Source organism: Amblyomma americanum, chromosome 1, assembly GCF_052857255.1.
Source record: "Amblyomma americanum isolate KBUSLIRL-KWMA chromosome 1, ASM5285725v1, whole genome shotgun sequence".
NCBI lineage: Eukaryota > Metazoa > Arthropoda > Arachnida > Ixodida > Ixodidae > Amblyomma > Amblyomma americanum.
The window spans coordinates 59,970,169-59,997,925 of NC_135497.1; the positions used below are offsets into that span (position 1 = coordinate 59,970,169).

General features: G+C 45.5%; 2 protein-coding genes across 3 annotated transcripts in view; one reads left to right on the top strand and one right to left on the bottom strand.

Annotated features, from left to right (window-relative positions):
- The window catches only part of Nop56 (Nop56 ribonucleoprotein), a 32,512-nt gene extending 5,632 nt beyond the window's left edge, over positions 1-26,880 (bottom strand). The window contains exons 1-9 of the mRNA XM_077645678.1: positions 26,728-26,880; positions 26,035-26,239; positions 19,599-19,766; positions 15,632-15,830; positions 12,154-12,341; positions 11,292-11,443; positions 10,224-10,324; positions 6,292-6,440; positions 292-413 (exon numbers count right to left, since the gene is read on the bottom strand). Of these exons, the coding sequence (XP_077501804.1) occupies positions 292-413; positions 6,292-6,440; positions 10,224-10,324; positions 11,292-11,443; positions 12,154-12,341; positions 15,632-15,830; positions 19,599-19,766; positions 26,035-26,239; positions 26,728-26,730 (1,287 nt within the window). The 5' untranslated portion in view covers positions 26,731-26,880. The remainder of the gene's footprint in view (positions 1-291; positions 414-6,291; positions 6,441-10,223; positions 10,325-11,291; positions 11,444-12,153; positions 12,342-15,631; positions 15,831-19,598; positions 19,767-26,034; positions 26,240-26,727) is intronic.
- A 225-nt stretch (positions 26,881-27,105) lies between these two features.
- Positions 27,106-27,757, top strand: part of l(3)73Ah (polycomb group ring finger 3-like lethal (3) 73Ah) — a 34,836-nt gene continuing 34,184 nt past the window's right edge. Inside the window, exons 1-2 of one of the 2 annotated variants that reach the window (XM_077645680.1) lie at positions 27,106-27,152; positions 27,332-27,453. In XM_077645680.1, coding sequence (XP_077501806.1) covers positions 27,418-27,453 — 36 coding nt within the window. In that variant the 5' untranslated portion in view covers positions 27,106-27,152; positions 27,332-27,417. Of the gene's footprint in view, positions 27,268-27,331; positions 27,454-27,757 lie in introns of both variants that reach the window. The other variant, XM_077645679.1, reaches the window with a different exon arrangement.

Here is a 27,757-nt window from a genome sequence, read left to right on the forward strand (position 1 = left end):
ATTTGTCAAAAATAAAAAAAAGCTTGAAGTCATCACAATGCATTATGAATTGATGTAGCCAAATAAAAAGCTTCTGTGAGAGCACAGCTGTATTTCTTAACAGACAGCCCCTTTCCAGACTGGACAAACATAGAATAACCCTTGACATGTCCTGCTATTGATCATATATAGAAGAATAAAAGGTCTTGAACCGTACACTCACTGGCACAGGTGCCTAGAAAATGACTTCAGTGGTCCCTAATGAAAATGCAGCCATGCTAACTGCCGTTTGAGCCTAGATTCACAACTCACCTCGGCCAGCGCATCAGTCATCACATCAACATTCTTCCTGGGTATGTCACCGGTCTCGTAAAACTTAAGCCGGTCTTCTACTTGCTCTTTGAGCTTCAGGCCAAAGATATTGGTTGGCATGTCTGGAAAAAAAAAGTAAGAAAGGGAGTGGAAAAGAGAAAACAAAAATTAAAGGACTGAAAATTACATAACACACAAAAACTACTAAACACAGGTTTGGTGCGCAGTTTCATGTCCTAAAGCAGTGCCTGGATAAGATGGCACACTAGTATGGAGCAAGTTTAACCACTTAGAGAATTCTCTCTCAGTTCAGGGATTCAAAAATTGGAGATATCTCACAATAAGGTCATCAACCAATTTTTGCGGGCTAGCCTCTAGGAACAGTGAAAATACCCAAAAAAAAATCAAATTTCACTGAAAAAAAAAAGCACTTTAATTCAACTTCTGATTGCCAGTAAAGTGGGATGGGTAGATTTGCGCAGATTCTCTGTCACACGGCATTCCCGAAGGCCTTTCCAGCAAAGGCACCTCTTTTCACCAAAGGAGCGAAAGCTTAAATGAGCAGCGACGCAGCTACACGGTGCAGCCCAAAGGTGAAACAGTTCTGAGGCCTAGCACCCGCTGCTGTGCTCGAGGCGGCTGAAGCGAGCGTTTTAAAATTAAAGTGGGAAATTATGTTCATTTGTTGACCTCAGACGATTTTTAAATTCTTTTGCTTCGTTTTTTTAAATTCTTTTGCTTCCTTAAAAAAACTGTAACAGCTACTCTCATCAGCAGCGGCAGGCTTTGTGTATTATTGCCTTGGCCACCAGGAGCACTCGGGGTTGCTGCAACACTTTCACTGTCTTGAAATCTGGGCATAAAATATAAACACCCGTACAAAAAGCAAAGCCAGACACACCTTTCGTATTTTTAAAAGATGTTTTGAAACACTGTTGGCTACATCAATTTTTTTTATTGGTTTTACTTTTTGACGATGGAGGTCTCGGACGAGCGAGCGCCTTCGCCTCCAAGACCCTTAACGGCAAAGGCGCAACATTTGTGCTGTGTAGCTGCACTCCTTATGTCTTTGGATATAAGGGCCTGATTCTCAAAGGCCTTTGCGGTGCCCGTATGACAGGGGTATAAATCTCTCTGCGCGTTGTGTACATAAACAGCGGGTGGCTACAGCTTTCATTAACTTGGCGTTTGATGGCTGTATAGCTGTCGGCACATTGTGGGCAAATGCACGGGTTCGGACAAAGTTCAGATGTGTAAGCAAGCTCGCCGCTGCGAACATTGCGCTGCATCCACCATACGGATAAGCTCGATACAAAAAGGCAAAGGTGGCTATAAAGAGAAGAAATAACCAACAAACAGCAGAAAGCACTCCGTTGGCAGTGGTCTCTGCAATTAGGGCTAGCAACTACAGACAGTTCCGCAATCAAACGCGTGCCTTAGAATGCTTCTCAAATGTCAAACAGAAGTGGCGGTCGGTCGGCAGAACTGTTTTATACTTCATTTGTTTGGCCAAAATTCCACTAAACTGCAAGTCTTTCGTGAAGAAATATCTTCAAACCTCCCACAAAACAGCCCTTTCCTTTGCCAAATCTCAACGGCCAACAAATGAGATGGCCCCACTGGTGCAATAGTTGAGATAACATCTTGCTTTGTTTCGTTGTCACTGCAGACGATTTGAACATCACTATTTTTGATCGATTCAGGCAAGTACCCCAAATAAATGTAGCATACAACAATCGTGCCGACTAAATGCCATTTCTGTGTGAAACTTGAGCTCGAACAATTCAGCAGTTTAGCTGAGAGAAGAATTCTACGTCGTGCTTTTAATTGCAAAACACGCTGTAGAGCTGAAATTCATCATCGGAGCAGTGGTATGTTATTGCATGCATTGTGTGATGGCTTGCGTATAATGAGAGGCGTGGTGCCTGTCATCAATTTGACGGTGGTGTTGCAGTAGAAGTCATCGGGGCAAGCACCGCCAGTTTTCTTCCGCCCACCATTTCTGCTGCCCTTTTGAGCATTAGGGATAAAGGGCTTGGCACAGACGAGATCCATGAACTGTGACTACTATTCAAGTTCGTACAGCGGGTGGCGTCTGAAAATGGTACGAGCTTGTAACCATGCGTGCGCAATGTGTCAACCTATCAGTGCACCCGCTTTTTAAGACTCTCTCTTGTAGCTTGAATTTTGCTTCCTTCATTTGACCAAGTTTTCGACCCCAATTGAAGTCTACATTAACAAGCTGTTACTGCACACATTATATGATGATTTGGCTATTGTTAGTGGTGCTGTGGTGAATGCTGTAGCACCGCTGCCAATAGCCAAGCCGGCCCAAAAAATTAAGGGCCTGACAAATCGAGCAATCAATTGCAATGCGTCAGAAATTTCAGGTGCTCTGATATATTGGCACTATGGTGCCACAAAGAGTACGAATTTTCGGTCAGCAACTCTAAGCCATTATGGGTACTGTGCCCTCTGACTAGAATACGGCGGCCTGCTGCTTCCGACGCATGCACAGTGTAGCCACGTGACCGTATGCCGCACAAATGAGGTCACAGATGTTGTGCCATTAGATGTGACACGTTCGAAAAAACTGTCACCAACTTAGTCGCCCTGCTGCCCATTTGCCAGCAACTACATTCGAATCCCTTCCATCCACACCAACCCCCTACATGCGACCAGTATTTTTCCGAAAAATTCTTCAGACTATAGCAGAGCCCCAATTATGCGTCTTTTTTATGCTGCGACATGCATTTTTATGATGAATTAGTGCAGTCTCAGGGTATCCTTCAAATACATAATGCACTAAAAATATGGGTGACTGGATGCGCACCCAACAACCGGCGCGAATTTACCGCATAAAGTAAAACAGGTTGCTACATCAGCTTACTGGCAAATGTCACGCAATTCGAAGTTAAGTTCAATATCCTCCGAAGATTCTGCACCCTACTGACCGTAATAATGCCTTAGCCCACTGTTCGGAGTGGTGCGCCATGCATGTGACCCGTGGCAGTCAGTGCGAGGTGGCGTTCGCTTGGCCTGCTTTTCCGTGCGCTTCACTGTCAAAGCCTTGTGGCAATTAATTATACATTAATATTAACGTGAGATTATTGTGCAATGGTAAACTGGTAATGAGGTTCAACCTTTTTGTAGCAAACCGTGACTACAATCAAAGCACTTTCTCAATGGCTTCGATGCAAAGCACATTAGACCCAGCGACACAGGCTGAACAGCGCATTACTAAGACTTGAGTTGCCCAAGCCTGGCGGGTGAACCTTTGCTGCAAGGAAACGTGCCGCAAGCTTGGGCCTCCCCATTCAAGTTTTTTTTCTGCAGCACAACGTTTTGTTGTTTCTGGTGCAAATGTCGAGCACACAAGACTAGTTAGCAGCGCTGAGACACAGCATATTAACGGTTCCAGACAAAGTCCGGTGTGCGGGACGCCGCGTGCGTGGTTGTAGTGTGTTGCTGACGGGTATCGTCTATCAGCTCCCAGCTTAAGGGGGGACGCGGGTCTTGAAATCGCGAAAAATGGTCAAAAATGGCAATTTTCAAAAATTGCGATTTTGAAGTCTTTAATGTCCCAACTATGCCTCTACAAAATATTTTAGCTGAATTCCAACTCAAAGTATGAAAAAAACGGCAATTTAGAAACGTCGGTGAGCCGAAATTGAACGCCAAGCGCGAAGGTTTGCCCCATTTTCAAGCTGCCGTAGCTCCGCGCGACGCGAACCGATCGGCGCCATCTTGGTCTCGTTTGAAAGCTGGTTTCCCGCTCTCCAATTTGGCGCCTTACGGCAAGCTGTAGACCCTCGCACAGCGGAGCTATCAGCACCCGTTCGCAAGGGGGAAAGCGTCGCGAGACGGCCGCCGATTGGGTAAAACGGGCGCTCCTCGAGGCGCAGCCCTCTGATTGGCCGTGACGCATGCTTTGCCCCCCGCGGCCGCGTTGTTCGGCTCCTTCCCGTCGTCTGCTTTCGCCTGCACGCCCGTCATTTTTCGCGCTCCTCTTTGTTTCCTAGTATTTTTCGTTCTGCCGTTTTCCTTATCGTTATTGTAGACATTTTGGCTATTGAATCGCTTCTTTTAGCCCCGAATTTCGTGCTTTTGCGTGTATTTGCCTGCCTGGTGTCTTTGTTCCGTGTGTCACGATGGCCCGAGACGCGCGCTTGAAAGCAAGCACGCGAAAAACAGTCGGCAAAAAGAGACGCGCATGGAATAAGTAGAGCGCTGCATCGTCGAGAACTGCAGCTTCGGTGATGCCGCAAGCTGCTGTACCCTCGGTGGATGCGGCTGGACTGAGCTCGCCAACAACAGCTTCGCCGGTGGACGCGGCTGAACAAACCCTGTTGACGCCAGCATCGCCGGTGGACGCGGCTGGACAATGCCGATCGCCGTCAACTTCGGCGTTACCGCAAGTCTCTGCAGTGCCGGTGGATGTGCCTGGACTAAGCCCGTGGAAAATATCGACTTTTGATACGCTGCAAGCCGCTTCGAATTCCGTGTCGTCGGAAGCGGCCGAGCCGGCTGACCTAAGCCTAACGTCGACTTCGGCGTTAGCGCACGCCGCTTCGTGCCGACGGACGCGGCTGAACCGAGCTCGCGTGCTCAACGCTTCGACAAGCACGCGCAGCGCGGACCTTGGCAGCGCGCCAAGCCGCTGCCGCCGCTGATAACGTCATTTGTTTTTTTTTTAAATATATATATATATATTTTGAGGAGAGCTCGGGGGGGGGGGGGGGGGGGGGGGCTCGGCGAACTTGGCAGAGCGCCAAGACGTTGTGCGCTCTAAGCTGAAGCTTGAACATTTGAACATTCGCATTAGACACTCCTCACTGTCCTGTTTTTAACCTCGCAAGAAGCAGTTTCTCGCTTCAACCAAGGAACGGCAACAACCAGCAGAGCTGTTGCAGCACAGCTTGGTTACAGGCCTGGGAGCTGCCTCATTGGTAGGAGCCTTGAAAAAGATAAACAGAGGCTGTGCAGGTCTGATAAGGGTCACACCAATGCTGAAAAGGTGAAGAAGAGGATGGCCAAGAAGCACAAGCCTGACAGCACCCATGACTACTGCCCAGGACTTTTGTGAATGTGTGGCAGATTCAAAGAAAATAGCAAGTGATTTTCGGAGCTTTTTTTTTTGTCAAGTGCCAATGCAATACAGAGGTTTTCATAATCTTTACATGAACAGATTTCTGTAAATTTGGTGTTATTGTGTTCAGCAATGACTGGGCGGCATGCTAAAGCATTAAATTTTTCCATATGATCAGTAAACAAAAATGGCAGAGTAAGCAAAACTTTGAATGCAATTTTCTCAGCTTTGCTTTTTCGATCAAATGCCTTTGCCTTACGGAACTTTTCATAATGTTTGCATCGACTGATTTTATTGAAGTAGGTATCATTTTTTTCAGCAACACCTCAGCTACATCCTAAAGCTTTCCAATTTTCATTAAACCCAATAGACTAGCAATTAGGTCAGATCTAAGCTAATTACTCCCACATTGTTTTTTTCTTTCCTACTTTGTTATTCATTCATGACCTATGTGATGACTTTTTAAAAATTTCTTTAGCTTTAGGATGTGCAATGGGCCCTTAAGAATGACAGCATTACTTTAAAACTAGTTTTTTTAATTAAGAAACCACCATAATGGCCCGTAAGAAAAGACCTAAGTGGCATAAATTATTTTGCCATATCTTCATTTCTAGATGAGATATATAAAATCTGAATATATATTTGGGATTAGCATTGAAAGATATATCTGCATGCCAATTTTCAGGAAGATATGTTAAGAAATAAAAAAAAAGTTTTCAAGACCCTCATCCCCCCTTAACATACCACGTGGGAAAAATTATGCGCACATGAAGCACTTCTTTTGGCTGACTTTTCCCCCCTTAAATAGCCGACTGCAAAGTTTGGAGTGTAGCCTATGAGAATATACGTAATTGCAGGTCATATGAATAGGAGAACCAGAAAAAACAAAGGCAAATGTGAAGCACACATACCACTGAAGCAGTCAATCCGAGAAGCCAGGGAACACTTGTTGGCCAGGTAGCGTGAGATGCGACCTTTATTCTTGGTGCCAGCACGGCCAATGTATGTTGAGTGGAATATAAGGCCGTACTTGGGTGTGTTGCCTCGTGTTTTGAGAGCCCTGCAAGCATAAACCGCCATCAACACCAAAATTTAATACTTCAAGAGATATGCAACAAACGTAACAAGGCCTATACTTGTCATGAATCTAGGACTAAAGTACAGCTGGAGCTGAAGACACTGGCATTATTTTCCTCACAGTTCTGTGGTTTGGTTAGCGTAAAAACTCGCATATAATACAGGCCTGCATATACATACAGTGGAACCTCGTTCGTATGTTTTTCACCAGACTGGGAAAAAAACGTAACAGCTGGGAGAACGCAAGAGTCGGGAAAGCTCCGAAAATGAATGAAAACAGCGCAGGCTTGACTTGAAACAATTTATTTCCGCAAAGTGATGTTAGAACTTAAAGTCGAGAATGGTGGATTGCTGTTTCTTATGTTTCTTACGCTCGCTGGAAAGCACCATGCGTTTCTCATAGCCTGGAAGGCCCCACTGTTGTCAGCGCCGCTTTGAGATGCGATGTACCTGCGGAGGAGGTCCCGAGCCACGGCAGCTTCACCAAAACTCGGATCTGCCAACTCCCTGGAATCATGCGGCTTGTGCTCCTCGTCGTCATTGCAGTCAGCGGCTTCACTCGCGGCAGAGTTCGCAACGGTCTCAGCGAGGCTTTGTCACTCTGACGTCACGACAGCGGCATCCATGGCGACATAAGTCGTCGTATGTGGCCCCCGTGGTACCCAGTGCATTCATAGCCTCAGTTAGCTCTTGATCACAAGAGGCTGCTTCCGACTCTTCAGCTTCCGTAGCAGTTTCCACTTCCTCATCCGTACGAAAACCACACCGCTCGAAGCAGTGCTGTGCAGTTGACCCACTCACTGCAGTCCATGCGAAGCGACGCAGTGCATGGCGTCAAGTACTGAAATGGTCGTAGGCTTCTCTTCATGATCAATATGCTTAAGACAGCGTTTCACGATGCACTTCCTGTAGGAATGCAAGTTTTCTATTGCGTTTAGTACGTCGAGCTTTTACTCAAGGGGAAGCGCCTTCTGCTTTCGTGACGCCATCTAAGCACGCAAAGATTGCGGTTACAAGTTTGACCATGCTTCGATGTTCACCAGGGGGATGGCAGTTTCTTTCACTCACTGGAAAGCACCACGCATTTCTAATAGCCTGGAAGGCCCCATTGTTGTCAGCGCTGCTTTGAGATGCAATGTACCAACTCGTGTGCGGCTTCTTGCAGCCAGTTCAGTAGTCAAGCCTGGCCAAGACTCATCAAAAGTCAAAATGGCAGTTGACCCGCATTGTACGGGCACGTTCAGGGCGGCAAGTTACGAAGTATCATGCGGGAATGTTTTCACAGCTGTAACGTAACAGCGGGGTTCCCTATACATTGAATCCTATGGGAGCTATGCCCGGACCGGATGAAAACGGCTTAACAGTCTGGAAAACGCAGCAGTGAGAAACATAACAGGGGGGGTTCTACTGTAATACAAATTGTAATTCGGGGATAGAGTAAAAAAAAAAAAAAAGTTTTCATCCGTGTATAATGTGAGCGAGGAAAGCTCACCGAACACATTTATTTGCACTTCATTTAGTGGTGACTCAATGGACACTTGTGAAGTGCACGCACCACACGCTTGTGCGTCCACTGCCACCCCTGCACCAAGTGTCGGAAAGGGGCACGCATCCCCATGTGCCTGCGGCTTGCTCGCTCCCCCTCTTGAGCAGACACACTTGATCACAGAATTTTACACTGTGAAGAAACTCGCTGCTCAGACATGCTCCGGCATTCGTGGAGGCCATGCGGGCCTCCAATTGTTGTAAACAGGTGTGCCGCTTCAGGCACATGCATGGGACTGCAGCGCAGTACAGATCTGGGCGCCGCACTGGCCGCGCTCGTGTCTTGCACCAAATGCATGCATGCAGCATGTGCGCCCAGGAAATGTCCTTACAGCAGGAGCTTTAGTGATAGCCGTCGTCGAGTGTAGTCTTTCGGGACTCCCTTGTCAGAAATATCTTTCCACAGAAACTCTTCTTTGGTACGGCTGAGCATGTTCGATATCCCGCATTTCTTGAAAGCATGACCAACGAGCTCCTCCAGAATGCTGGCCCAAGCGTCTGCGATGCAACTGCAGAGTGTGGCTGGAGAGGCCTGTTTCAGCTGTACAGCGGCAGTAACTGCAGGCTTTTCCTACCTCATCCAGTGCATGTAGCAGGGCTTGACTTACTGATGCTTAGGGCAGCTATGATTACTTTCCTTCATATTTGAACAGCGCAATAAAACAACGGAACACAACGAAGAATGGACACCACAAGCGCTGAAAACGATTAAAAAGAGGGGAGCTCACGGTACTCGAAATTACATTCATTAAAGCTGCGAACTGGGCGAGTTGGTACTGATTCATATTTGAACAGCGCGATAAAAGTTGTGTTCCGTTATTTTATTGCGCAGTTCAAATACAGTCACCGACCGATTTTTCAGACTTGAAGGGAATTGGAAAATGGTCCGAATAATCGAACAGTCCGAAAAATCCGTGAAGTACAAAAGAACCACTTTATTGAGATGAAAATGTCACTGATTTCATGGCTTAAAAATGTCACTGATTTCACCTCGCGACAAATTTCTCTTGCTGGCGACGATTTGTGCCTGTATTTGTACCAAAGTTGTGCTTTCACTGCACACGCTAGGACAGCAAGGTCACCACATTCAGTTGGAATACTTCCCACGCTTCTTTGACGGACCTGGCAGGGCCATGTTGTCCACTACCGAAGTGTGCACCACACCGCTCGTCAAACACAAGCAAAGATAAGGCACTTTTCGGACTAATTTCAGTAGCCTGCGGGCCACAATCGGCCATCTTATCGGCTTTTCGCCGGCGCAAAAGGAGCCATCTTGAATTCAGGTGGATTTATGCTGCAGTTGGCTTGGTTTGACACACTTTCGGTACTTAATTGTTGCCAGTAGAGGTCCCTGCGATCTCTGACACTTCGAGGTGGCAGCCGGATTGCATCGCCGTCAACTTGCTTTTGTCGCCGACATTCTCGCAGCCAGTTATTGCTTGTCCCATACGTTGAAAATGGTTGTTGGGGGAAGGAAATTGTGCAGGAGCTATCTCACATCTCGGCGGGAAGGGATAAAGGAGGGACTGAGAGAAGAAAGAGGTGCCGTAATGGAGGGCTATGGAATAACTTAGACCACCTGGGGATCTTTAACGTGCACTGACATCGCACAGCACACGGGCGCCTTTGCGTTTCGCCTCCATCGAAACGTGAGCACCGCGGTCGGGTTACTCTGGATCAGTAGTAGAGCGCCCTAACCACCGAGTCACCGCGGCGGGTCTCATACGTTCTCGCCATTTCATCACTTGGGTTTCCCTGACCGCGTTGATCGAGTGGCGCTCAGTCTTCAAGAAGTTACATCCGTTCGCTGTTTTGTGATTGCATCCGGCGGTTCCACTGCTTTGAAAGAAAAGTGCCTTATCTTTGTGTGTGTTTAACGAGCGGTGTGGTGCACACTCGGGTTGTGGACAACATGGCCCCGCCGGGTCCGTCAAAGAAGCGTGGGAAGTATTCCAACTAAATGCGGTGACCTTGCTGTCTAGCGTGTACAGTGAAAGCACAACCTTGTCGCAAATCGTCGCCAGCAAGAGAAATTTGCAGCAAGGTAAAATCAGTGACATTTTAAAGCCGATTTCATCTCAATAAAGTGATTTTTTGTGCTGCACGGATTTTTCGGACTGTTTGGTTATTTGGATCATTTTTCGGGTCCCTTCGAGTCCAAAAAATCGGTTGGCAACTGTAATCGCTGCCGTTTTTCTTCGATATCACATCCAGTACTCACCTGAACAAGGCTTTTTCAGCACCAAGAATTTGAACAGTGGATGCTGGGTACTTGGCCAGATTAGTAAGGCTGCCTGCATGTGATATCAGCCGTGCTCCCACCTGCAGTTAAATAAAACAGAAGTCGTCACTCAGAGATACAAAAAGCAGGCTTTTCAGCTGTAAACTGATGAACACATGCAAATGCTGTAAACAATTTACTGTATAAATTTGTGTAAGGGCCGCGCCCCGTTTTGGAGTAGATAATTAAGAAAAAAATAATTTTTTCTCTTAATTCGTGTATAGGCTGCACCTTCAAAATTAACTCGAATTTTGAAAACAAAAAAGTGCCGACCCTACACAACTTTTCATGGTAATAGTGCCATTTATGCAAATGCTCCACAATTCCAAATGAATAATGTACATTTGCGACACAAAAACAAACCTAGATATTCAAGCATATTCCTTAAAAGACACATTTGGAGATTATTTTGTCATGGCAACATAGTTTCTATCACCACGTTACAGAATTTTCCAAAAAGAAACGAATTACAAGCAGGGGTTCATTCACACGTTTACACAATACCCACAACTGCCCATCAGCCATCTACTCCTGGCAAAACAGCAAAGTTCAGCACCTACAATTTTAGAAAATTAGCACAAATATAAATCATAAAAAGTGATTTAAGAACAATTACGTTCTTGACAGCAGCATTTCATTAACATTCTGAATGTAGGGCATGAAAAGCACACTATGCCTAAAATATGCCTAGTCACACCAACATTCTGCTCACAGCTGGAAACAACAGCTGTGAATCAGCTCCACCAAAAGCAATTAAGCCTGACATGTGCCATTATAACTGGCTTCAAAATAATGTTGAAAGCACATACGGCATGCCACAATTACTCTGCTCTCAAGTGGAATCTGATGTAAAGAGGCCTTTGAGACATCCAGGACAAAGCTGCACATTGGTTCAGAGACAGGTGCCATCAACTGATGTTAGCAGTGCATGAATGAATACATCACCAGCACCCACTGTAGTTAAAGTAGTAAAAAAACTAAGAGCAAAGAGAGAAGTGAAGCACACACCGTTTCACCGATGAGTGTTGCCAGGTTAGGAGCGATGTCATGCATCTTAGACCTCAGGTATTCCATGAGTTCCTTGCGGTATTCCACAAGGGAGGTGACTCGGGAGGCAAACATCTCAATGTTGATTAGGTCCACAGGTGATATATCCATGCCTGTGGGAACAAGGTCATAAATACCCATTGCAGCAGTCATGTGTGGAATATAGTCCTACAAACTACAACTAAAAGTTCTAGAGATGCATTCTACAACACATATTTTGAGAAAAACTCATTGCATTCGTGCACATAAAATACGGAGCTTCATTAGGCTCCAGCTGTAAAAAATGCACTGCATACAGAAACGTTGCAAATGACCAATTCAAACACTACTGAAGGCTCATGTGCACATTAACAGTGTCTGCGACATCTCCTGTGACGATGACAAACCGAAGGACGGTTACTGTGGGTCACCAAACACTGAAGAAGAGGAGGTATATCAAACTCTGACGTTTTAGCGCACATGAACAAAGTTCATTGCACGGTGCAATGGCGTACCCGATGAGGTGTTGTGCAAAGTGGAAGGTGTAGAGGTGTTCCTAATTGGCCGTGTGTGCTGTACGTGCCAGAAGAATTTAACCGATTTCTTCAAATAAAGCTGCTTTGAAGTGAGTGCAACATATCAAGCTGAGAGCTTGCTTGTCTGCACACTTGTCTACTACCAAGGTAGGTCCTTTTTGTTCCTAAGTTTGACCACTGGCTTTTAACTGAGTTTTTCATTACAAAGATACTTCAAAATTTTTGGTGGTCCTATGTGATTCGTTCCATCGAGATTTGACTGTACAAGGACCTCGAACCACAAAGTATAGCAGGGCAAAGTAACGCACCCATGGATGCCCTTGCTGCATCAATGATTGCCTGAGCCTTGGCACTATCCATGACCACCTCCTCAAGTGCTTCAAGACTATCTTCAGAAAGGTCCTTTCGATTTTTGATCAGCATGGCTGTCTTGGCGTAGGTGTAATTGTCAGGAACAATCTTGACAAGTTCTGGAAAGTGATACGAGTACCACTCCCTGAAATGCAAAGACAACAGTAAGAGATCCTGTACAAGGACACCGCACACAGAGCAGACACCAAAGCTTTGCTCTACGCATTGCCCTAGTGGCTTGTGCACTTGATATGTCACAGGAAACCCAGCTGGAACCCCCACACTCTTCACTTTGTGATGAATATAGTGATGTGTCAATACATTTCACAGGTATCACTATCATCACCACAGTGCCGGTTATTTAGCAACCAGTTACAATGCATTGTAAAAATCAACTGCGCCAGTTGGCTGAGAATATCCCTTGGAGCTACAACAAAAGAGCATGTACAACACATTAGCACTTTGAAACTCAAACTTTTAGTGCGAAAGCACTCATAAGCTAACCCCGTCCAAAAGTCTTGTCACCGCACGTACATGCTATATTGTGCTGTTCCCTAGAAACCAGAGTTGCTACCCAAGCTTACTCGAGTCACTCGGGTATGCTTCGAGGAGCGGTGCACCAGCTGCACGAGAGGTTGCTCGGGAAGAGCAACCTGAGTCGCATAATCCCTACGGGTGGCTGTGATAGAAACAGCCACCTGCCAGTGCAGAGGCGCATCACTTAACCGCTGCGCCACTGCGCTAAAAGTGGTATGAGGAATCGCCGCGATCTACGAATGTTAAGTAGAGAACGACCAATTCTGCATATATGGGCATTAACCCATTAATGATATCCCATCATCCCATCACACCCTTAAGGCGGAGCTTGTGTGTACCCTTCAAATGAAGAATGAACACCTGCTTTCGCAAGTTAAACCCTCTACCAATTTTTCCATGTTTCCTGTATTCACTCTACCAAAATCCCCTAGCTAGTTTACAGCTTCATGCTGAAGTTGTTTGCTGAAGTGAAGTGCAGAAGTGGATAATTTCTGCATCATAATCTTGTGCAATTCACGTGACGGTGAGTTTTCACCTCCCTCTACCAGTGTCACTGATGTACCCGTGCGCTCTCCTACACCTGTGTTCAAAAATGTGCCCCAGAATGCAAAGGTGACATGCTTTTTCAATAGGTTTTTGTTTTCCATCCTCGCCCTGTTTGCTACATCGCTTCGAGTGTAGGAAGTGTGCACTGCTGCATTTTCACAACCTCTCTCGCCACTATCAGCGGCAAGCAGGTACAGAAGCCAAAAGGTAATTGAGACTCCAATAATTCGAACTTGTAGGATATTTCGGACTTCAAAAGTCCCAAAGTTCGATTTTTCGGACTAATTTCAGTTGCCTGCGGGCCACAATCGGCCATCTTATCGGCTTTTCGCTGGCGCAATAGGCGCCATCTTGGAATGAGGTGGATTTACGCTGCAGTTGGATTGGCTCGACACTTTCAGTACCTAATTGTTGCCAGTAGAGGTCCCTGCTATCCCTGACACTTCGAGGTAGCAGCCGGATTGTCATCGCCGTCAACTTGCTTTTGTCGCCGTCGCAGACGTTGTCGCGGGCAGTTATTGCTTGTCCCATACATTGAAAATTGGTTGTTGGGGGAAGGAAATTGTCCAGGAGCTATCTCGCACCTCGGCCGGAAGGAATAAAAGAGGGACTGAGAGAAGGAAGGAAGAAAGAGGTGCCGTAATGGAGGGCTATGGAATAACTTAGACCACCTGGGGATCTTTAACGTGCACTGACATCGCACAGCATACGGGCGCCTTTTTTCGTTTCGATGGAGTACACCGGATCAGTAGCCGAGCACCACTGAGCCACCGCGGCGGGTCTCGTGCGTTCGACATTCACCGTTTCGTCACTTGGGTTTCTCTGACCGCGTCGACTGGGTGGCGCTCAGTCTTCACGAAGTTACATCCGTTCGCCGTTTTGTGATTTTGTAATTGCGTCCGGTGGTTCCGCTGCTTTGAATGAAAAGTGACTTATCTTTGCGTGTGTTTGACGAGCAGTGTGGTGCACACTCGGGTTGTGGACAACATGGCCCCGCCGGGTCCGTCAAAGAAGCGTGGGAAGTATTCCAACTAAATGCGGTGACCTTGCTGTCTAGCGTGTGCAGTGAAAGCACAACTTTGGCGCAAATCGTCACCAGCAAGAGAAATTCTCCGCAAGGTAAAATCAGTGACATCTTTAAGCCGATTTCATCTCAATGTGACTTTTTTGTACTTCACGAATTTTTCAGAATGTTCGATTATTCGGGCCATTTTTTCGTGTCCCTTCGAGTCCGAAAAATCGGTCGGCGACTGTAATTGCACTCCTCTCTTTTTCATCTCTTTCACAAGTTGTCAAGAGCGTGTGTTCGATCCCCTGTACTGTAGAAAAAGCCAGACACTAGGGGTGTGCCACTCTAAAAAAATACTAGACAGTGAACAGGGTAACCCAATTTGAAGATATGCCAAGTTGCAACATGCAGCTCCTATGGCGGATGTTAAGAAAAAGGTGCTGTTCATTGCCGTGTATCAGTAGACTTAGAAAGTAGGTTGAACACTCAACTCACAGCCCCCGTTGGCCAAAAATGCTAACAATAAGACCCAAGAGGACTACAGCTAACAAATGGCACACATGGAAGAACATATGTACATGTGCTCTTCCCTGTGTGGAGTCTACTTGTTGGATGTAGCCCTTAGATCATGCACCAACTAGCTCAGAAACAAATTGTTCTACACCAAATACAAGTCCATGTGCAGACCCTCACCCCACCCCGCCACCGCATTCTTTATGTAATTACCTAAAGGATGGCATCGCGACGCACGCGCGTAGCAATGCAATCACAAGGCCAGCAGTTGCAGGCGATAAAAGAATGCCCTGCCTTAAATCCTTGCATGCAGCCAAGCTGACCAGCAGCAAACTGAACCTCCAATGATTCTGCAGTTTTGGATTCCACCACACTACAACCACGCATGCTCTGGATGTTGTCAGAAGTTTGCCTCTCGCAGTCTACTGCTCGTCCAGGAAAGCAGCCACCAGCAGTAGCGAGCGGGATAAACGGCCCCCCAATTTGAATTTTCGTTACCGGAACCAATTAATTCTCTTTGACACAGAGAACTCTATACATCATACCAGAAACGGGCACCAGCACGTATAGATTGATGCCAAACTTTCAGACTATTGCTTTTGTCAAAAAAAAAAAGGGACTATATGTGGCAATGTCCAGTAGTTAGTAAACAGTGGAGCGTTTAACACAGTGCATTAGGTTGTGCACTACGAAATGCTAAAGCACTGCACTCCCACTATTCAGACGCCGCCCACTGCATTTGAATGTTTCAAAATTGTGCTCAATCTTGTCAGTCTCAGTCAAGATATCAGAAGGCACCTGATAACCAACAAAAGGCATGCAGAACCCACCTAACCCTCATGGCAAAAGTGTTGATGTCCTTGTCAAGTTGATCCAAAAGAGCTATGCTCTGGATTATCATGTTGTCAATGCGATTCACATTGAACTTGACCTTGGAACGGGAGTAGCTATGACCCAATCCAAGCTGAGCCTTGGAAGAAGATGCATCTGTGAGCCCTTTGACAATCTTGGAGAAATGCAGTCGCAAACCTGCAATTTCAAAGCACACAGTAAGAAATGCTAGCCAGACCAGCGTGCTGGTAGAAAGCTGCACATGAAAGAAATGCGACCACAAACAGTACTTTATCATAAGCCCCATACAAGCTCTTTTGACCCAAGTAAAAAGTGAGCACAAAGGAAGAATGTGTGGTATCACCGTTGGCACAGCAAAACCTTGGTAATCCAGCCTCCTTTAATTAGGTAAGCTGGATACAATAGAATCTTGATATGAATCTTAAGTGGTCACAAAGAATATTCGCATCATCCAAAACTAACAACCCGCATGCAGAGCCACGGGAAATGCATTCACACAGATCTGTTTACGGCTAACAGGATTTATTAATGGACACACCACCACTCACTGCTTGTGGGGCATACCAGGTGACTGGTGGTCACGACATTGCTGATGTACAGGCTGCACACTACCGCTCACTCACAGTGTGTGCCGCGTGACTAGCAATCACACCCATTGTAAACAATGCACTTCAGCCAGGAAATTTTAAATTAATATCCTGAAATTCATGCCAACCGTGACCATATCATCGAGATTCTACTATAATCGGAGACAGCTGGGATGGTGCCAGCAATGCCAATGGAAGCAGACGACATCGGATGCTCGTTAACACTGCCATTGCAGAGCTAACACCAGTTACCGTATTAACTCGTGCAAGGGCCAGATTTTTTTTTAAAATTCAGGTGTCAACTTTAAAGGTGTAGCCCATACCCAAATTGGAAAGTATTTTTCCGCAATTACCTATTCCAAAACAAGGGGTGCAGCCTTACACAAGATTATACGGCAATTCAAACAAGCTCCCAAGTGCAAAGCTATATCTGGCAGGGCAAGCAATCTTCTGAACATCCCTCCTCAAGCCTGAATGCATGTTGCTCACACACCTCCAATATGCACTCAGCAGATCGTGTGACCACAATTGGTACTGTACACGTACTACTAGGCTGAAAAATAGTCTCGCTGCACTGCAGCTTCTTTTTCTCCACAGCAATGCTATTGGCCGCACATCAGCCAGCCAGCTGAACCCAGCTGTGCACCATTTCAGTAGCTGATTGCAGCATGACCGGTCTTTTTTTCTTTTCTTTTCAGATGGTGTGTGTTGTTATTCCAGCGTCAATGCACGCCTCTGTTGCTTCCATCAGTGTGGCTTTTCCCATTTTTTTTCTTTATACGCTAAAACTGTGCGCTCGTCACATGCTGTTCGCTGTTCACATGCCACGCCACTGCTCATGCAAAGGCTCCGCTGCTACCGCGTCCCACTGTGAAAAAGAGCCTACCCCTTGTAACAGTTCTGCTTCAACACTTTGAATGGCGTGCACACATACAGCATTTATTAGAACAGTGGAAAATTGTCACCACTGCTACACAGGTTTTGTCCCACAAGCAGTTAACTATTGTGCAGCTTTTCATCACAAGTAAAAGCACTATGCTGTGATTTTCGGTCATTTTATTTGCAGTACATTTGATAATTCAGCTAATGGATAATTTGGACATTTTTCCACTTCCTTGATGTCCAAATTACCAAGGTTTTAACGCATCGACAGTTTAGACTAACTATTCAGCAGCATAGACAGTATTAATCTTAAGAAAAAAAAAAAAAGATTTGCACTACCTTCTTTGTCCATTTGACTCTGACAACACACACTAAAACAGCATAAATAATGACTTGAAATTTGTAGCACAGCAAACATTTATGCACTTGAAACGGTTGCCAATGGCAAACTGCACAGCTGCTTGGAATGAGCACTGTATAAATGGCCCTGCAACAACACACTGTTAACGTAATTAATCTAGGCCGGCCTCGATTCTAAGTCAACACATGAAAGTAAGGCCAAATAAAAAAATAACATTCCTCGAATGTAATCAGGCTGAAAAACAAACAAACAACTGAGAACGACAGCAGGGACAGCACACAAACGGCATTTATTTCCACGAATCTACTCCCGTTCACTCGTCTTCACTGACTTCCTTATCACTGCCCTCTACGTACAGTGTAAAATCTTCTGTGCCATCAAGCGGATTGGAAATGCTGAACTTTTCAGAACAAGCGCACAACCAAGCTTTCCGGGATATCACCCAAGGCTGTAGCGATCCAGCTAGCTACAACCCCTAGCGATGCGCGCTTGATACTGCCTGTTGGTGTTGGCATGCGCATTTCACTGGTCCTGTGGAATGCCTCCCTCTTTCTAGCCCTCTCGCTTTGGCCTGCACCACTTCTGCAGTCACTGGAAACGCTGCTGAACTGCGATTTTACTAACTCCGCCAGTGCTGACTGGAATGGCGGCCTTTTTTTTGGGGCCCGTGAAGGCCTTTAGTCCACGCCAGTCTCGACCTGCTTACAGGTTTGAAGGCTGCTCTGTATGTAGCAACCACAACTTTTCGCTTTAAGGTGGCATTATAATGACACCATCTGCTTGGCGTCATGATGCCGGTGGAAAAAACTTGCACTGCCGCAGAACATGCCCGCACCACCACACGAAGAGAAAATGAGGTCAAAATGGGAGCCAATGCTCGTGTATGGTGCCACCATAGCACATGTTTATCATTTGTACTTTTATCGGCATCGACTATGGATAGTAACGGCTACAGTGCAGTCTTCTGTTGGCATTTCATGCAGGTGCCACCTGCATACTACTTCTTCCGTTTTTATGCGTTGTATTTTTAGAAATACAACAACAACAAAAAAACCCCCTTGAATCTAAGCAGACCTAAAGGTTCCATATCACGCGCCAAAAAAAAAAAAAAAACTGTTGGCCTAGACTCAAACAAATATGGTAAGTCTACTGAGCATTGTTTTCATGCACAAAGAACATTCCACAAATGAAGTTGGTCTCCATTTGATCCATAGTTAGCCACATTTCCCGAATGCCTTTGTCATTATCACAACCGTTTCACCAGTAATTTTTACTGCAGCGAAACCAAGGGAGTGTATCAGCTAATCGGATGCTCAAGTTAATGAGAAGTAAGAAAACCAAGTTGAGGGTTGGTGCCTATGAGCTGGCCACATAAAGGCAACAGTATGGCACATTGGGCTAGTTGGTTTACATCTTGCAGATTCAGTGCAACAAAAAACGAAGGACAGTGAAGACTAGAATGGAGTGCACATGTAGTCTATTCTTCACTGCCATTTTTGTCAAGCTAAATCTGCAATAAATAAAGGCAACCTGAACCAACACTACTACGCATCAAGCTGATCATCTAGTGGGAAATGTCAGCATGAGCACCACACTTTCCTGTATTTAACTATGAAGTGTGTCCTCTTTTTAAATTAAAAAAATGAACAATTTGTAGAAAATAAAGTGTGAACACGCAGGTGCGTCGCTGCACTCTTTGGAGGGCCACTGCGTGCGACACAGCCACTCACTGCCTCATTGCAGCAAAATGGTACAACCTGGACATAGTGCTTCATGTCATCAGTCACTTTGCTTCAATGCGTAGCCACGTCAGATTCAGTGGCCCTCCAAAGAGCACAGCCATGTGCTCACATGCTTGCACCAAGAGTGGACGACCCCTGCACATGGAAAGCCAAAACTGGTACAGTGAATGTGTGGCTAACAGGTTTTTCAACACCTCTTACAACATATGTGCTTCACCATAGCAATGCAGGCACTGAAAACCACTCATTCAGTGTTCTGTTTCAGTAATATATGAAATGTACGGACAAAACCATCTCAGCTCCACAGAAAGAAACGAGGAAATCAGTACAAGAACCGTCATGCCTATTCAGACAAAGGTATTTAAAACTTTACCTCTAATAACTTCAGGCACAACTCCAGTGTGTTGGCAGGAGATTCCCATGGATTCCTGAATGGTCATGCCCAATTTGGAGTCACCTACACCAAGCATAACCTTGCTTTTCTTTGTGGATTTTGGAAGATTTGTTTCCAAGAAGGTTTGGAGGTCTTCATGAACCACACCTGAGAAAGACAAACAGCCAAATAAAAATGAAGCATAAGAACAAAAAATTGTTACCAGAGATTACCTCTAGTACTTGCAGCAGGAACACCAATGCCTAGCACAGGTGGTAAATTTCAAATAAAGGTTAGTTCATTAAACAACAGAGTAGAAGGAAAAACATTCGAAGGCTTGATAAAACTCAAAGGAAGAAAAAAAACTAGTAGGCCATGCTAGTCAGGTATGACTACAGACAATTTTATAAATTTTTGGCTTAAATAATCGCACAATCTGAAGAAATTTACACCGCGAACCTTTCAGTCAAATCTGCCACACAGGTGTCTCTACACACATATCCTGAGAGGAAGCGGCAGTGATTTGGAGCAGGATCTAACTCGTGAAAGTAAACTAGCGTGGCCAAGTATAATTAAAGGGGCCATGACAGCCTATTTTAACCCATACCCTGCTTATCCCGTTTAATTCCCAACAGGCTAAATTACAATTCCCTGAATTATCAGTTGATTCTGTGTGATAAATATTTTTAAAACGATTTTTTTTTTGCTTCTTCTGTGAACTGCTTGCTGGTCTGGCAACCTCTGATCGCTGAGGTCACGAGCGCATACACGTCCCGCGTCGTCTGCTGCGAGCTGTTGAGGTGCTTGCATGCACACCGTAGACAGCGGTCGCTCGAAAAGTTTTTTCTTTTAGCTTAGCTAAAAAAATAAATAAATGCATTTTCCGTGTTCTCTTTCTGGAATCCGTCAACTTAGTACGCAAGCTAAGTGATCCTTGGGAAAGCGGACTTGCTCGTGGCGCCCGTTTTCAGATTGTTGAGGAAACAGAAATCGATGCACCCCTGCTTTATTATTTACACTTACAAGCATGCTATTCGTATGTTATGAGTGTGGTCTGTTTTGAGTAGTCAAGTGCTCCCGTATGTGAAAAGCGGCACGTGCCGTGCATGCCTTTGCCGGTGTGCGCCGTGAAAGACGCGGTGTTTTCCAGCTAGCTACCAAGTTCTTGTCCGCTATTCATCGCTCGATAATTGAACTCAAATTATCAAAAGGTGGCACTAGAGTAACCTTGAGGCACGAAAGGAGCGGAGAGAAGTGCCGATTGCGACGATTTCCCCACTGCATGTGCGCGTCTGTAAGTTGAACATACATTTCCTTCGACTCATAGAACCATTTTGCAAGAACCAAGCCGCTTGCAAAACCCTATGCGACTCGAATGCTTTCACTGCCCGCACCGATGAATAGTCGCCGCTGTCTAAATGACTGCTTCAAAATAATAGTACAGCATTTAGCATTTTGCTGTGCGTGTGCATTGTGCCCTAGGAGTGCGATGATTACGACAACTGCAGCCCCGCGCTGAGGTTGCTTACATGGCTGTGCGCAAACAGTACTGCTCGTTTGCGTGGCATAAAATGCTAGGTGGGTTCTCCTCATCTTAAATATTACGTACTCTTGCTCACAAATCGCACTTTGAACTCATTTACACACCATGATAACACTGCAATAAGCACCGATGATGCTATATATCGCCTGCTTGGGAAACGCTTCGCGTAGGATACCGGCGCTTCCCACTAATTGTACCTGCTTTCTCTTATGTCACCAAAATTTAATTTTAGATCGCTTTAGCTAAAAAATACCTTCGGACATTACTTGAATTAATGAAAACAACCAGATTTGTTGTCCACAGTCAACGCCGACGGCTGCTGCCTTATGCACATGCTATGCAGACCGGGTCACATATCGGCACTTCCCCCTATTGCACTCGCGTCCTGCGATGTAGGCAGTCGTCGCTGTGAGGGCACTGTAGACAGAACTACGCTCGACAGCTATTTGCAGGCACTAAAACTTGCGAATTATCTCTCCGCAATCACCGAAATCATACACACGAATCCTGCGTACTCGCTAGGCATCTTCACGAAAGGGGTCGGTGGTCCGCCGACCGAAATTCAAGAATATGGCAGGAGTTCCCCGCTGATTAGTAAGACAGTGTGAAGACATGATATGTAGCCGCTCGTTTCGCTTTTTTCGATTAGGATAATGTACACAAGCGCAGTTTTTCCGGCCGTAGCTTTCGCTCTGCAGCACAGGCCCAGGAGACGGCGGCAAGCAACGAGCGGCACCGTCGTGCGGCGTTTTCTACCCGTGTCGCCTGCCTCGCAGATCGGTTCTATGCGCAGGCACTGATTGAAAGCACATATTCGCTGGTGCACGCACATCACGTATGTCGCCGTGGCTAGCATGAGGTCCAACAAGTTTTCAAATTCTTAAGTTTATAGAATGTCATACCGACAAGTCCCCCACCACACACTGCCAGTTCCCACTAAGCTGACTCTTAACATTACTATGATACGCGGTCGCTGATCGTGCTGGTGTCGTCGTCGGTCTAGTGTGACAGACAAGTGCGCCAGCGACGGCATTTGCATACTGACCAGCTCACCGACCGTTGATCGCCGTCGCATCGGCCTATAGTGTGACCAGACCCTACCTATACCGAAGAAAAACAGCATTACTGTTATCGCTTTTGCTGCACCGGTCACTCATATCTGGGGGATGACTGCTACTTCGATCGCCCGCGAAAGTACAGGGCGGAATGAGACCTCGCTGTGCATATTGCAACAATGAGAGCAGACGACGTTGCTCCGTGCATGCCCTGGTGACTTCACAACAACATTCAATATGGCGGTCGCTGCCGGTGGGAGGAGTCTTCCAGTCTCAATTTCGATCGCATTTTTTGGAATATACAGCGCGTCCAGGGCAGCCAAATTCTGGAAATTGAATCATAAGCTCTTGTATTAGTTACTGAAGCACAAAACTGCAATATGAAGAAGGACCATGGCATGGCCCCTTTAAAAAGAAAAAAACTGAGGGCTTTATGGCTTCCCTATTCCGCTTTCACAGCGTAGCATCCAAGACCGTGCCCAAGGCATGCTAGTTAGTTTCAGAGAAAAAAAAAAAGGATGCACAAACTGAAACCAGTGACTTAGAACTGAGTCAAACCAAACATCAATCTACCCTAATAGTCACTGCAAAGATGAGCTACTGTAGTGTTTAAGTTTCCAGTAATTCATAGTGGGTCAACAACAGAGTCCCACCTCCCACACCCCAGGTCATAATCATGAATTATCGAGAAACAAAACCTATTTAGCGATGAGCTATAAAGAAAGCTGGCTTCCATATTGTGGCTCTTTCTTTCAGTTGAAATATGCTTCAATTAGTTCTCTTCTTTTATCCTGGCGACAAAACACAAACTTTTTGTTCATAACCAAAGGGCAGCACTTTTTCCTTTTTTCTTTGTTCTGAAGAAAAAGTGCCGCCCTTTGGTTACCAACACAAAGATGATGTTTCGACGCTGGGATAAAACAAGAACTAACGGAAGCATATTTCACCCAAAAGAAACAGCCATAATGCGTAAGCCAGCTTTCTTTATAGCTCATCGCTAAATAGGTTTTGTTTCTTATTAATTCAAGATTGCAATACAGGGTAAAACAAAAAAGGAGAGGGGGGGGGGGGCTGTTTCTGACGGGCTCACCGTGCAGCAGATGATTTGTTATACTACTCCTACCCCTGAAAGTGCTTTGCATAAGTGCCCTAGGAACTTAGCATAAGTGTCACATGACTAATGTACAATATGCATTTTTCTCAATAAGAAATTGGTTTAGTTTTAAAGGAGTACAGACACCTAATTTTAGTGGCACGTTTTCTTCTATACAGTGATGCAGCAGACACTACCATGCATGAATCACCATGTGGTAATGGCCTGCGACTGCTAAATAATTTACAGTTTCGGTTTCAACAGCCACACAATGGCTATGACATCCAAGTGTGGTTATACGCCAAGTGAGGCATGGAAAAACTGGGATATAATCACTGCTTCGTTTGAATTCACTACATTGCTGAAGCCAGCCTTCCTCAATTATAAATTATTCAGAGGTCGTAGAATACTTCGTGGCAACCCACGTTTAACTATGCCTTATGCACCATTAAAAAGCAGAAAACACGCAGCCAAAAGTTAGGTGTCTATACTCCTTTAAGGGGTAAACATCTCAAAGTGACTCGGGCTATGAGGGACGTCATTGTGGAAGCCTGTGGATAATTTCGACCACCTGGGTTTCCTTAATGTGCACTGACATTGCACACACAGTACATGGGCTTCTAGCATTTCGTACCCATAAAAATTTGACCACTGCAGCCAAGATTAAACCTGTGTCTTTTGGGCCAGCAGCCGAGCACCATAACCACTGGGCCACTTCAACAGCTGTGTGGGTGACATGTGCATACCAGTCAAACTAATACCCCTGTTGCCAAAGCACTTTCAAACGGCTATTGAGTTGATAGCCTTCAAGATTCTCAATTGCTATCTAGCTTGATGGAGTTGTGCCACTGCTACACAGCCAACTCTATCGTCGTCGTAAGTCTTCATCATCTCCCACCAACGTGGTGTGGCACCACTGTTGCTGCCAATACTTTTGCAGACATGCAAGCTATCAGCACACAAGTTCACCTTGAAAAGGTTAAAAACTAAATGTTTATTTGTTAGCAATTGTAATCACTCAAAATTAACTTTGTTGTTTTGATAAACGTAGTAGCAGTCATGCACTTTTGAGGAAGTTGGTGTCAGCTGTTTCAGTATCACTGGCAACAATGGCATTATGCTTCGCCACACGATCCACACAGTGACAACCCACTAGAAAAGGCGCAGCCACATCATCAGTGTTTTGTAGCTTGGCCTGTCTTTTTTTCCTGCAAAATAGGCTGTAGAGATAACTTGCACCCGACACCATGAGTGACACGATAGTGAACCATGCATAGCTTCAGCAGTGCAAGCAAGAACAAATTTCAATAAGCGGATTACAGAAACTTGACCCTCTCACGGTGCTCCTGGTTCATTAGTATGGCAGCTGCAGTGACGTCAGTGCAAGCTATGTATAGTTTGAAGTTCCGCAATTTTCAAGAGATTATACAGCTCCGATTTTATTCCCCGGCGTGCTGCTGCAATCGCTCCATGACAAGGAGTGCCCGTCTGCACTACCTGAAGGCCTTCTAAAATGCAATAAAGTTCCGTACCGCTCTGCTGACTCGATCGACTATCAATTCAATGGCTAATGGAGCTGTCTGTGTAGCAGAATTCAATTCGTCGTTGAATCAAGACTTTCGAAGACCTTCTAAATGCCCATGTGACAGGAATATAAGGGTACTTTCATGCAAGCCATAACTGCTGAAGCCATAAACACACTGACGAATGCACTACTGACTTTAGCTTAGCATCTGTTGCTTGCCACCTTGCAGAAAGGAATGTCGTCCATCTGCTCCTAACCTAAAGCAGCTGCCTTGCATTTAGCCACTTGTAAACCATGAGCTACTGCTGCACATAAAACTCAGAATGCAAAATAGCAATTTATTAAGGTTTTGCTATCAGTGAAAGATGGTTGCATAAAGGCATCCCATTAGCACCCTACTCAGCAAATGTGACCTCCACTGTCCATATTCTACATTGGAAAAGCACCAGATGTGAAATTCGAAGGTCATGGGTTTGGATCCCATCGGTGGCATGTGGTCCTGCTTTCTAATCAATTATCTTTAAATAATTACCATATTAATCTCCCATTGATGAACACCACAAATTAAAAAAAAATCCCCTATGCTCGCTCCTAGGTGGTAATGGTTCTGCACTAATCCTGCAAATGACACAACAGCAATAGGTGCCAAAGACAGCCCTGGTAGCGAGTGCTGCTTGGCATGGCTTAAACAAATTAATACACGTAAGTGCAATCAGTGCACACGACTCAAATGCAGAAGTGGCAGCAAAGGAATCTAGCTAAGTTCAACTGTCCACATCATACGAAGACAAAATGGCATTCTTCCGGGCTAGTTGGTGCGATTCCATTTGAGAGGGCCAGTGTGAACGTTGGGACGAGGGAGACGTTATGTGTCTCCCTCGTCGCAACGTACACGCTGGCCCTCTCAAATCAAATGGTCACACGAAGGCCCCACCATTGATCATGCACTCAGCATTCTGCACATCATTATATACCTCACAGCAAGTACTTTACTAAAGGCCATCATACAATGCTTTTACTGTTAGCTTTATGTTGAGAATTTCATCAGCCAACCTTGCACTCAAGGACTATTACTGTGTTGACGAATGTAAACCTAGCATTACAACCTGCAGCGAAGTTCTTGTCGCCCTTCATATACAGCACTAAATAAATAACTCCTTCCGTTTACCAGCAGTGTTGCTGCTTTTAACTAGACAGAACGCGCGTGAAAGAAAACTTGCCTTCGGTGAGACAATTCATGTTCTCCAGGGCGTTCACTGCTGTGCGGAAAGGAAGGAAGGCGATCAGGTGCACGAGCGACTTGAACTTATTGCAGTCGAGGACGCTCTTCTCAACTTGCGGGAGAGCCATGCTGACCTCCTCGAACTCCTTGACCCGGAAGAGTGCATATCCCACCGCGTGCTCGAAGAGCACGTAGAGCTGAGACTGCAATGAGACCGAGGACACCGGCCCCGTTAAACCCACGTGCTCCTCCATCCACATAAAGCAAGAGGCCACTTGCGCCTGGCATTACTTGACAAAGCGAATGAGACAAGCATCATGCTGCACACACTACCTGCCGCTCGAGGACCACAAATATTGACTAGAAAGGAGTTTCCGCAACAGACTCTTGCAGTTACAGCACGTAATACGGTACTTCTTAGGACTCGTTTTTCTTTTGTCACCAGTCCCAAGATATACGGAGATTTGACACATCCACTGAAATGCGTTGCACTTTAAGTGGAAAGTTTAAAAGCTTTATCGAATGTTGCTATGAAAAATGCGGTTCTGCAAGCTAGCGCGTAATAACGCGAGCAGCATGCAACAACACAAATGATTTGTTTAGCTGCAACACCAGAAACACGTGTCTGCCACGTTTAACGCAAGCCACGAATAACACTTCCATGGAAATACCTATCTAAACAGATCCTTACCATTGTTGTTGTTGTGTTAACGACGAGAGAACATAACAAACGAAGACGAAGTTTCTCTTACAGTTCAAGCCTAGCTGAACCAACAAAACACTGCATAGAAACGAAATGGCGCCAGCGTCCTGCGTGCTCAAACTAGCTAGCGGAGCAAGGCATGGACAGCATGGACGACGCCAAATCAAAAATGAGATTCACAAAGGTTAAAATAACCACTAATAACACGTTAACAATTATCATTCAAATAAAACTTTTATTTTAGCAGCAACAAAATAATTTATGAACATTATATAGCAAAAATTTTACAGAACTGAAAATAACTGCCGTTTCTCCCTTTCCGAAGCCGTGTCTCCGCGCAATGCCGGAAAAATAAATTGCAAAAAAGGAAAGACAACAATACGGTGGCGGCAGGGACTTGGCCGCACGCAACCGTAAATCGCAATTTTTCTGGCGCTTGTAAAGACGTTATCTTCAATTCGTATGACTTCCGCTCAGTGTTAAACGCACTTGAAGCTTCTCTGACGTCGCCTTGCTGCGTTTCTAGTGGTACAGAGCCATGAAATCTCAACTTTAAGCCTTGTGACATGTTTTTCCCTCTCTGTTTAAACAGCGACGGCGTACAAAGCGATTTCTGCGATTAAGTTGGATGCTCGTCTGCTGATATGTGAGCGGGCGAAGCCGAGAAACTAGTGCTTCATGGTTTTCATTCCCCAGGAATCGCTATCAAGACAGGTAATCGTGCCTTCCATTTCTGTTGAGCGATGTGCGTGTCCGATTTTGCATGCCAGTGCAATGAAGTTTCCGATCATTGCACACTGGATCGGAGTGTTTAAGCTTTGCTATGCCCGCAGCATGCTACAAACCTTCATTTCTAACGCATCTGTTTCGCCTAGTGCGCTGTTTCGTTTTGTATGCAGCAGCGAGATGCGACTGCTACACGCACAGCCAAAAGCAAAGCAGATGCGTTGTCTTAATGCTGGTGCCATTACGTCTGCTCTTTTTAATAAGTGATTACACTGGCGCGAATTTTGGGTCG